Raw genomic sequence first — 12410 nt, 5'->3', positions numbered from 1 at the left:
GTGACAAAACCCAGTCTGCATCTTCTTTCAGCACAACTCTGAACAAGCAAAATAGAATGGTATAAAAATTGTACAGCAAAGATTTCCTCTCAAACTCTGGAAGCTGTAAGTACAAAGTGGTTGAACAATTGTAATATGGTTACAGTAACCAGGTGAATTACAGTAAAAGGTGTTCTATCCAGTTATACTTTGCTGTTAAACAACTTATTGGCAGTTGACTATAAGTATGTTTTCTGAAAGACAGCTAGACTTTGGCAACTGGAGGTTTGAAATAACATTAAAGTTCAAAGAGACAGTCACAGCATTTTCTTTGTGGAAGGTGATTTGTACACCAAGGCTCAGAGGTTCTGAAAATTGGTTCCAAAAGTGCAAGTGTCCTGCACAGATAGCTTAAAGCTGCTGGTACAGTCAGTCACCAACAGGTTTGTTGTTTTTTGCATAGTTCACACATCACTGGAAACGTGAAACGTGTGCTATTTTTGGCAAGAGCAAGAGGAAGTGATATTGGTGAAAGTTGTCATATTGGTCATGCTACCTCATGCAGAAAGCTGCTACCTAATGTTGTTAGACACTGAATACTGATTCTGCTTTTGTTGAAGCAGTTCTGTAATTGCCAGCAACTTCTTTAGCACATGCTGTTAAAAAAAAAAGGTAAATGAATAAATTTACTAAATTATCCATCGTCTTCCTTGAAGTTCTAAAGGCTAAAAGAAGTGATGTATTCTTTAAATCTCCTTAGAATACTTTTGGATTTTGAGCAAGGAAATGACAATCTAAAACTCTTCTAGCTTGGCTACGTACATCAAAATAACGTGCCCCACAGCTTTAACATATTTAAAGAAAGCAAGTGATAATATGCAATGAGTATAAAAATGTAATGATACGTCTTGCAACATCATATGTAATCACAGATATAACTGAAATACAGAACTGCATTTGAAACACAGATGATAAAATCAAGACAGACACTCTACTAACAAAAAGCTCTACTAACAAGAGCCCCTCTACTAACAGATGTGAGTTGCATTTGATGATGCTTTGCTAATTCCACCTATTCAACAGTCCATAAGTGTCACCTCTCAAAGCTGCTCAAGAGTCTCAAAAGCCAGAACAGACTTTCAGAGGGGCAGGAAAAAGAAACTTGGTGAGGTTTGCTTCCTCCCAATTTCACCCATAAAAGCTTATAGATAGTAGAATTCCACCCTAGGTGAGCAGGAATTCATTCCACTGACTACAATGTGGTTTTCAGTGAACTGTTTTACTGATGTTTTTACACGTCTGTATTTCTGTTTGCATCTTCAGTTTATATATTCATTTCATATGCATTCAACTATGTTTCTTTAACTTGCACAATAGATAAACTTATGTATGATACAGCTATCCTTTTTGGAATCTTAAATAGTTTAGAAGAAATATCAAGTCTATATGAATTCTATGTGAATCTTAAAAATTCCTGATTGAAGATTCCAAAAAGGATAGCTGTATCATGCATAATTTGGCTATAACACAATTTCAATAAAAATAGTTATGAAAACATCAAGTTTGCTAATTATCACACTGCTTTGGTATTTGGCACATAGAAAAGCAAAAGGCAAGACCAATGAATAATAGTATTTAAAAGGCCAACCAAAGCAAATTTTCTAAGTTCCAAAAATTTCTGCTCTACAGACCCTCAAGAAGGGTCTCAGAAGCCAGGAATTCTCATTTCAGAGATCCACAAGTAGAATTTTATTCTGTTATACTTCAGCTTTATGCTTTGAGGTTTTGATATATTTACATTCAGTAATGTACTAAGGTCTCTAAATGAAGGCTATAAAAAACATAGAGATTGTCATATAAACTTTTTCCCAAAATTACATAAGCAAATTTCAAATATGTGAAGTTGTAATGGAAAAAAGGAATAACCTTGAGGAACAGGAGGAAAAGCCACAACCAAGACAACAGGCAGATGAAAAAAACCTGAGTCCAGGACAGAACTGTAACCTGAGAAAATGTCTCAGATAGGAGCCTCCCCTAGCTCTCAGGAAGATAAAGGGAGGGAGGGAGAAACACATTCAGACTTGCAAAATTCTGTCACCATAACCTTATAATAAAAGTAATATTTGCCTGAATGATTTTGGTCTGGTCTACGTTGAAGGCTGACAAGTCGATACTTCACATATTTCAGTGCCAGCCTATGTTTGGTACCAACTCTTACCTGCATTGCCCCTCGCTCATTACTGAGTGTTCGAAGTTCATCTGAATGTGCCACACAGATCTCATGGAGGGCTGCTAGATCACGTGATAAGTCAGTTCTAGAGGGCTCTGTAGTGTCTGGAAGCTCAGGTACGTTCTTGAACAAAAATATAACAAAGCTTATCTTTCATAAAATAATACAAAAGTAATCATGCTTTTCTCACTTACTACCATATTTGTCCATATAGAAAATTACTACAGTCATTGTTGCTCTTTTCCTACATGCCACTTAAAGCTTAAATGGCATAATGAATGATTTTTTAAAATTGTGTAAGCATCACAGGAGTTAAAACTGTAACTTAACTTTAAGGTGCTACTTTGTTTTTGAATGATGCAGAGAGCTCAAGTAAGGACTGATATGCAATGCTGCATTTAGAAATCACATCATACTGGGCCTTGTGAAGTTTAATCTTCTATTTTTAATACCTATAGGCTGAACTATGATTCTACCCTACTTTAGTGAAAATAAGCATAGGAACAGATACACTGAATTAATATGCTCTGGAAGAAGATGATCCATACAAGAAAAATACATCCCATGAGCAAAGATTGTAATGGGAATATATAAATTAGGCAGGAATAAGAAGAGAGAGGACCTACTTAAAATAGAGAGAAAATATCATTTGAAGATAAAATAAGTCCATTAAAATTACTTTAACACACATAAAAACAAAGCCACATAAAGAAAAGCCACATAAATGAAAGGACAGATGATACTTTCGAGTATAAACAATACTCTCAAGTACATTTCTGGAACATAGAGAAATAAAAATTCCCATTCTTCAATAAAAAGATAATAGAGCATATGTTTACAAAACTTAAGAGTTGTGGTATAGATAAGTGTTCTTACCCCAAGTTCATCCAAAAACATGATCATCCTGTGTTTGTTACTCTTGATAAATGGATTTACACCTTCCATATAAGGCTCCTAAAATTAAATGATGAGTTGCTATCCTTATTCACCATACACTGTAAAGCATGCAATAGTTCTAGATTTTGATTTCTACATGAACTCCCAGAGCTGCTTAACTATCTCGTTAAAATATTTTAATATCCCTTTTCTATATTATTTAATGTAAATCACATCAAAAAATTCACATGGGAAAAGGCTAAGTTACAAAAGCTTTAGAAGAGTTTTGTGAGATCTGGGAAAGATCAAAAGGTTTCAGGATTGCGAGAATGGGGCACACGATTTGGAGAATGAGGTCTTCGGAAATACCGGGAGAACAGGGATCCTTCCATTCTCCAAATAGCGTGCCCATTCTCATGAAACCTGGGGTTTCCAAAGGATCATGAGAATGAGGTGTGCAATTTAGAGAAGGAATGGGTCGTGTGATTTGGAGAAGGAATTGTGTGAATGGCTTAGAGAACTGCGCAAGGGGCCTTGGGAAGAACGCCTTGCACCCCCAGCAGCTGCCTCACAGAGAGTAAGGTCAGGCCAAGCGTGCCTCGTCAGCTGTGGGAGGAAAAGGGCGAAGGTGAGCTGGGTGCAGCAAAGCCTGTGGAACGCAGGGCGGTGGGGCAACTGGGGCTTTGCACAATGGTGCTGTGGTGGCTGGCTGTAGTGTGGGGCTTGAGGTGGCATTTCTCAGTGGCAGTGGCAGCGCTGGGGCTGAAATAGAGGCCTGGGGCCAGTGGCAGCTGGCTGAGACTGGTAAAGGCCCCGGGCCTCTACTTCAGCCCCAGCCCCAGCCCCAGCGCTGCCACCAAGTGCCACTGTGCAGGGCGGCCAAAAGGGCATAGATGGGGAGGAGACAGGCAATGGGGAGGGGGGAGTTGAAGTGCCCCTGCAGTCATAAGCACTGCTGGGCTGGGCCAGCTGAGGCAAGATTTATGCTGTGATGGTGGGCTGGGCTGCGGCAGCTGAGGTTTTCAGGGGCAGCTGTGGCTTTGCACTGCATTGCACCACCCCCAACTCTCACGTGGCCTGGGCTGGAACTCCCAGGGCTTCCCCCACCCCGAGTAGCATCTCACACTCCTTACCTGGGAATCCCTCCAATGACTATGGTTCTTGGTTAATGATGTCAACCAGGAGTGCTGGGATTGTGGTCACTAAGCAATGAGGTTATGTGATGTCTCGTTTTATGACCACATTGCTTAGTGATGGAAATTCCAGTCCCAATTGCCATTGTAAGTCGAGGACTCTGTCGACTTGTACTTGTACTCTCTCACTGAGAGTATAATGCATAAATCATGTTTACCTTAGCTCCAAACTCAACGAGATTTGCCAAATTCTGCACAGACTTGGCGACCAGCGTCAGTGTTCTTGCTGCAGTTGGAGAAGGAGAATCTGTAATGAACAGTTTGAAAATTACAACTGATATTACGGTAAAGTATAGCAAGCCAACCTAAGCCAAAGTACTTCCTTTCTAAGCCAAGCTAAACCAACTAAGTTGTTCCTGATTCTAGTGGTTAACTGATAGCTCTTTGAAGGGGAAATCCACAAACCATAGTACTTCCTTTCCTAAGAGACTGATAATATGACAATAGAAATCTTAAGGATGGTAAATTTTGGCAGCGTCCCCTTTCCCTAAAATTTCTTTAAAGGAAAAAAAAACCCCACAAATGTCAAACTAATTGTTTATGTATACAACTGCGTATTTTTCATTCTTTTTCTAGTATCTAAGACCCATATCAAAACAATTCAAACTGAATTGTTGAGTAGCAGCATGAACTTACTATACTTAAAAAAATAAACTGCTGAAGGTAAAAGTCTTAGAGAAGTCTAGCAGTAATTTGAGGTATAACGATGAATCATGTGAGATGCACCAGATCCATATACCTTCATTCTCATTTTATTACTGACATTTCTAATAAGAATTATATAAAAAAAAACAGTTAACCCTATTTAACCAAGCAACAGAATTTAAATTTTCAGCACTGTATCAGGAGCTAAATGTTGTCCTAATGCTAAATATGAGTTTATTACCAACTAATGCACTCACCTGAGATGATATTAAACATCCTTGGATTTAGAATGGCAGGGCAGATCAGCCGAAGGAAAACAAAGCCACTGAAATTAGAAAGTTTAATTTTAAATTTAATTTTCTAATTAGCTGTAAGTATTGAAAGGATATTTAAAAATTATTCTTTCAATACCTAATACCTTGTAAAAGGTTTTGCCAACCTTCCTTACCACTTGGCAAAATGATAGAAAAGGTTTTTAAACTTTTTTCAAGATAAAGTAATAGCCTATATCACCTTGTCAATGTAAAGTTTTATCAGTATCAATAAAATTATATAATATATAGGCATCCAGGCAGTCATTTCATATGTGTACTGTAGCAATTTGCTGTTTAACAAGTAGTTAAGATTCACATCCAGATTTTCAACAGATAAGAAACAAATAGACAAGATCTGAGGTTTTAGTCTCTCTCATAGTTTTCTGATGAGGTCCTGTTCCATAAGTCATATTATATTATAGAAAAGATAGATGAACCTCCACCAGTAATAGGGCTTTTCTTCTGCAGCCTTGTTACAGGAAATTCATGCTACATCTCCTCTTTTCCCCTTAAAACACTTACAAAGGCAAATTTCCTAGTTGGAATGTGGGAACTACTTTCCTAGATATCCAACTAGTATTTTTTGCTCAGCTTTTAATAGTACTTTTCCTGCCTATTTAATGTTTCATCTAAATATTTTACATTGTGTTATTTATAAAAATAATTTTTTTGTGACTATGAAAGCTGAAGTTAGCGGATTTTTCAATGTTTTAAAGCAATGTATCTTTTCAAAGATATTTGAAAAATCAGACATGAAGCTGAACTTCTCAGATATAGCATATAACAAAGCAAACATAGCAAAAATTAAAAAAAAAAATCTTACCTAACCACTCTTGTCCTCATGGTTGTGTTGGCTGGCCACTTGCTCTGAACAGATTTTTGTAAACAACCATAAATATACCTCAGTGTCCTATCAAAATAATAACAATTAGGATAATAAAACATTATAAGTTTTACTATAGCAAGGAAAACATCTCTAATTCCAAAATTATAGATGACTGATATCCCAGATATTTCATATTCTAACTATAAGATAATAGTAGTATTAGAAAAAAATGTTTTATGAAACATCAGGAAAGTTCAATTAAATAAAATATCACATCTGACTCAATAAATATTTCAATAAATAAATTTATTTATCTCTTCAGAAATTCTACTTTTAGGAATCAGCCCATTAACTGAAATATATAGTATTTCTAAACAAATGTAAGAGCTTTCTAACTGTTCATTCAAGTTTATAGTAGAGATTTAAAAGTGGATTCAGACTGAATAACAGTTTCAGTTCAATTTGTCATAATCAAGATGTAGGTGAAACTCAGGAAATTTTTTTTTTCAATGTTACTGAGGTTTTACTATACATACTCTTATGCACAAACACACTATGCTAGTGAACAGAATCTAAGAACTTGGCCAAGGAATAACTTTTAGAAAGAACTGTATCAGAACAAAAGATGAATAGAGTGAGTTCTAATAATGTGAAATTGAAACAACCAAACTGAAACAGATTTTCTAAAAAATATTGATGAACTTACGGAGGTAGTATTTCTGCAGCCATGAATATTTTTTCCACTAGCTCTGAAAGGATACTTAATAGATGTGTTAAGTTAGTATTTACGTCTTCATTTTTTTCTAATTTTGAAGGATTCAGCTGAAATACAGGACCAGAAATTGAACATTAATTCTTATTCAGAATAAAATCAGTGTAATGTGTTTAGTACATACGAGCTTGTTCAAGATTAGAACTGCTGAAGTACACAGAAATCTTAAATTCAATAATAAGCATGTGGGTTGTAAGACCCTAAAAACTTGGTTTTGTGAATGGTCCTACAGCCTGAGATGTGTGATAGAGATCATCTCTTGGTTTTGGTGATGGTTATTTTATGATGCTTGGCTGCAATGTGTTTTTACTTTATATTATATATTTTATTTATATATTTTATTGTAAGCTGCCCAGAGTCATGTATGTGAGATGGGTGGCTATATAAATCAAATAAATAAATAAATAAATAAATAAATAAAAAAATAAAAAAAATGATGTTTGGAGCCTAGAGGCCATATTTACTTTATTGCCTACATATATCATTAAATGCAAAGCTCAATTTCAGTTAGAGGTAGCAAAAATAAAGTTGCATTTTTTTTCCCATCCAAGTTCATAGAATCCCTGAAATCTATGCAAGGATTCTCAAGGGATCTGTGGACCCAAGGTTAAGAACTGCTGCTCTAAACTATCAATAATACAGTGGAATAATATTGGAAATAGAAAGCTGACAATGATACAAAATCATATTGACAACTCAGTTAAAAGCCTAAATGATATAACAGAAAGGGAATTAATTTTGTAAGGATAAATCTCAGTTTGAAGCCATTTTAGCCATAAAACCTCCTACAAAAACACTTGGCTTAGCTACTGTCTTCATCCCAATCAGAGGCTTATGGTGTCTAAGACTGCTCTACATGAAATAAATGTGCATTAAAAAAGAAGTGTTCCCAAAGAAACTGCATGTAGGTAGTAATATTAAATGAAGCTTCTTACCTCACAAGATTGTTTACTCTCCATTATCTTTAAAATAGAGTCCTTTAGAGCATGATGCACGAACCGTGTAGCTGTAGCTTTCATATACTGCTCCATAAGTGTACTTGCCAGTGTGGTGGCACGGAATAAGGTAGTGGCTTCATCTAAACAAAAATATGTGTTCATATACTGGATTCAAATATTACATTTGGCATTTTTTTTAAAATCTGAGGGAGGTTAATGGTGCAAAAGTCATTCTAAAGGAAAGGACTGGGTATCCTGGGAATAGAGAAGAGGAATGTCATAGAAAATTACTTTCAGGAATCAAGATTAAAGATTTACAACGTACCTTCCATGCATATTTCTCTGTCATTTAGAGTTCGCAATAATAAAGCTTCCAGTTTTTCATGGAGAAAAATTTTCAGTAAAATGCTAGCCAGCAATGTTCGATCTTGTCCACACACATGGGATAAGGCATAGACCACATGCAACTCTTTTTGCAGTACCAACTGGAAAAAAAAAAGGTAGATGCTTTAAAAGTTTAGTATAAAACCAAAATGTCATTGTTTTCTTTAAAAAAAAAAGAAAGAAAAAAATGAACAAGCAAAAGCAAACAATAGTTGATGCAGAAATATAATATCAGTAAGTGGAAAGGAGCTACTGAAGTTCTACAGTTAGTGCTCAGTATATCGTTGATGGAAAGTTAATCATAAAGGCAAAATTATTTTTGACAGTAAGGAAAACTATTTTAAAGGTGTTTTTGTGACTCTGAGCTGAGTACCATAGTTTCCACTATTTTGTTTTTTAAAGAAGAGGGGGGAAGAGGAGGAGAAGGAAGAGGAGGAGGAGGAGGAGGAGGAAACATTTTAAAACATTGTAGATAAATAGTTTCTAACTTCCCCTTTGTAGTACTCCAACTGATATACAGTATTTCTATACGTTTACAATTTTCATGTATTTCTGATTTTAGTTTTTGGTCAATTTTTTCCCCTTAAAAACCATACTCTAAATACTTACATTTCCCTTGCCTTGTATTACACAATATATATGAAAGCCATTTTTGTTCAAATTTGGTCAAATTTCTGTTATGAATATATGCTGTTGATTCCGCCATTACTGCATATTCTCGAAGTTAAAATTTCCAGTCTAATATCATCGGTAACATATCTCATAGCATAGCGTAGTGCTCAGTTTATCCTTGAGGCTGTGAACATGTACCTTTGTAAATTGTGGTATTTTTTATTAGTATGTGTGACACCTAGTTTTACACCTAGTTGAAAAAAAATGTTTTATTTCAGAGTTGAGTTCTGAAATTCTCTGAATAGTGCTATATATTTCTTAACACTACTTCTGAGGTTTTTTACATGTCTACCACATAGGGTAAAATGTTCCTTCTGTCTCATGGCATTTCCAGCATTTATTACAATATGATTTGTCTATCTTGGCAATTATTGATGGAGTTGTATACCATCAGTTTTATATCAGTTTTCTCTTAAGTTACAGCTTGGGGTAAATTTTATAGATTAGTTCCATAGTTCTTCCTATTGTTGTCTGGTGACTGTTTCTTTTAAGCTTTGCATCCAGGTTATCATACAATTTTAATCTGTTCTGTCTCTATATCATATCTAAGTGGCACTTTATATATATACCCAAATAGGTGGTCTTGATTCTATATAAGCACTTCAAATTCTGTCATTTTTCTTAGAAGTCTTCCCTAATTTTTGAGGTCAGTTTTTATTCTTCCAACAATTTATAGGGACATAAACCATGGTTATGTTTGAGCCTTCAACAAGTAATTCTTGTTGTATCTTTAATCTATTCATGGAATCTGAGTGGACCATATCTGCATATATACTTGCATTTTTCTTACTCTAGTTATTTCCAGCATAAAAAGCATTTAAACAAAAGGCTAGCAGTGAAATGGTTGAACTTACTATGTTTCTCATAACGTTCCAAGCTTTGTCTTATAATATGTCCTTTTAAATTTTTGTTCTCTTTCATGTCCCTCTTCCATATATATTTATGAAGTTCATGAGCTAGGCTCCTTCCAGTAATGACATTCTACTGTTTGGGGATCTTATCCATTCTGTTAGCCATCATAGACAGCTTGTTCTATAATATAGCTGAGTTTGGAAGAGCAAGACCACTTCTATCTTTTAAGTCTTGTAAAACTGTCACTGTTTTCTGAAATATTTCAGTATAGAGCTTAAACAAATCTGAGTACCTTCTGTGCAAATTGAGAGCTACACAAAAACAAAAACACTTTGAAAGACCAAAAAACTTTAGCTTTCTTATATTGACAAGAAACTCTTTAAAATGTTTTTCAAAATGCCATTGTAATTATAGTAATTCAATACCTCTTTAAATTCACTGTATTCTTCTTCAGGCATTATTTTCTCCATAGAATATCGTGCTCGGACACGCAAAGAGCCTGGTTCAATACCTTTCAGAGGTACATGTGAACTGAGCTGAAACCATTCATCTGTTGCCTGTCCTTTCTGGAGTCGGTTCAACTGGCATCGCATAAATACTTGAAATAAAATAGTTCAGGTTATAGTTAGCTTTCTGCAATTCTGTTATAATTATCTGACTTTTTAGAAGGTGCAGTCCCTGGCCAACCTTATTTGGGCTAGAAGGTTAAGCAGGTCAAGCCCAGTTAGGACCTGGATGGACCAGGAAATCACACTGGTATACTGAAATTTATCTCCTCCTACATCAGCTTCAAAACGTATATCTGTATCATTACATCTGTTTCATTTTTCCAAGAGTTTCTGAAATGTTTTAGGTGGTGGATATTTTATATTTGTACTGTTTTGAAAAGATAGTTATATCAATTTGAATAAAATAGGACCTATTTTGTTTCACTACAATGTTTAACTTATGAGTTATCCTTTTTCCATAAAGGCTAAGGGACAGACTCTGCTGTGTTACTCCCTTTTCATTTACTTCCAAGTGCAGAGCTGTAAGTTGTCTTGCTGATGTTAATAAAAAAGAATTACGTTTGCTCCATAAATTTTTATTCTTCATACTAAAAATATTTAAAGGACCTATTTGTGTTTGCTTGATAAACTATCATTATTGATAAATTATTAATACCAAACTTATTTCTATAAAGATTTATAACCAGTGTTTGTATGTTGCAATACTGCAAACGTGGAAGAATATTCCTTTTGCTTTACAAACTCTCCAACACAAAACTGAATAACCAAGTGTTTTATGAGACAGTACAATTGGGTAAGTAACACTAATGAAATTGAGGTTTCCATCCCCCAAGTTCTGTCCTCATGTTAGTTCCCAAATTTATTCCCCATCTTTATCTTCTTCAAAGTAGAGTACCAATTATATAATTTTGCTGTATTATCCTTCTGTACAGTTAAATGAGAGTTTGCTCAAAAAGTGTTAAGGATGGAACAGTACAACTTCATGGTAGTGTTTAAAAAAAAGAATTCAACTGTGTCCATTGCAGTCAATATACATTTTATTTTAATTGGGTTTATACTGCTATTTTTGATTTTGGGATAGAATCTATATACCAATCTTTTAATTTTCCTTCTTTCTTTGCCAGTGTTGAGGCAATTTAACCTTATATCCTTATAAAATAAGGAATGAGCTAGCAGTAGGATCAAGTGGGCTCTCTAGCTTGTTTAGAAATGCACTGAAATAATTATTTTATATTCTCAAATGTAGTATCAAGAAGATGGTTACATTATTTCATTTCTCTATTTCTTAGAATGTATTTGCTTTCATTAGATAAAATAAATTCAACATAATTGTGTGGAATCAAACTGCTGGAAAACCTAAAATGCCACTGAACATTGGATCAAATATTTTGTTGTGTTCTTGGATCTTTAATAGTGCTGCATAAAAAGACTATGCTCTGTAGTAACCTCAGACCATGCAAATACCATTTTATCATTTTAAACATGTAATGTGTATGTATGTATGTATGTGTATATATTTAATACAACAATAAATAAGAGTCTGGCATGTTCCCAGAAATGTCCTTCTTAATTAATAAGGTACTATGTCTGAAGAAACCACAAAATAGAAAATTCATTAAAAATGTATCTTTTAATGAAGTTTAATTATACAGCTTTACTGTATAATTTTCCCAACAACAACAACAACAATAATAAATGCTTCTGCTGCTATTACTACCACAATCATATTTATGTGAAAGGTGAACATCAGCCACACACCCCCAATAGGTTTTTCTTAACCTTGAAATGAAACCTAAGTGTCATTTCAAATTCACATATATTCCTCTGCTCTTTTGATTATTGTCAGCCCTTCAAGGCATACCAGACTAGGACAGCAGTTACGAATGCCAATGCAAGTCTAAATGAGATTTCGCCCCCCCCCCTTTATCTTCATGACAACTAGGGAGGGTCACGTCTGAGATGCTTACTCAGATTACATTTCTGCCCCAGATCAGATTTCTTTTATCCAGTTGTTGCCTTGGTAGCGGCCCTTCCTCCTGGTCCTCAAGGTGATTCCTACTGCTCAGTAGTTACTGCCAGAGTAGAGCTCCCCAAAGAATCCCTACTGATCACAGTAGCTGGATGCTGAATCAATGGGATGGCCCTTACCCAAAAGGAAAAGGGCTGCTAGATGACAACCAGTCAATGCAGTAAGACAGAAGAAATCATAGTATCCATCTG

The 12410-nt window shown here is 35.1% G+C and overlaps 1 protein-coding gene across 1 annotated transcript in view; it reads right to left on the bottom strand.

Moving 5' to 3' along the window:
- Positions 1 to 109: 109 nt before the first annotated feature.
- Positions 110 to 12410, bottom strand: part of RASA1 (RAS p21 protein activator 1) — a 53626-nt gene continuing 41325 nt past the window's right edge. The window contains exons 16-25 of the mRNA XM_025171853.2: positions 10107 to 10279; positions 8099 to 8258; positions 7771 to 7913; positions 6770 to 6885; positions 6061 to 6147; positions 5181 to 5248; positions 4437 to 4525; positions 3086 to 3163; positions 2198 to 2332; positions 110 to 635 (exon numbers count right to left, since the gene is read on the bottom strand). Coding sequence (XP_025027621.2) covers positions 552 to 635; positions 2198 to 2332; positions 3086 to 3163; positions 4437 to 4525; positions 5181 to 5248; positions 6061 to 6147; positions 6770 to 6885; positions 7771 to 7913; positions 8099 to 8258; positions 10107 to 10279 — 1133 coding nt within the window. The 3' untranslated portion in view covers positions 110 to 551. The remainder of the gene's footprint in view (positions 636 to 2197; positions 2333 to 3085; positions 3164 to 4436; positions 4526 to 5180; positions 5249 to 6060; positions 6148 to 6769; positions 6886 to 7770; positions 7914 to 8098; positions 8259 to 10106; positions 10280 to 12410) is intronic.

The sequence above is a fragment of the Python bivittatus genome, unplaced genomic scaffold (assembly GCF_059951505.1).
Source record: "Python bivittatus isolate LINGU-HERP-01145 unplaced genomic scaffold, Pbiv_v1 ctg000850_np1212, whole genome shotgun sequence".
NCBI classification, from domain to species: domain Eukaryota; kingdom Metazoa; phylum Chordata; class Lepidosauria; order Squamata; family Pythonidae; genus Python; species Python bivittatus.
The sequence above is the reverse complement of the archived record's forward strand: the minus strand, read 5'-3'. Positions and strand labels throughout refer to the sequence as shown.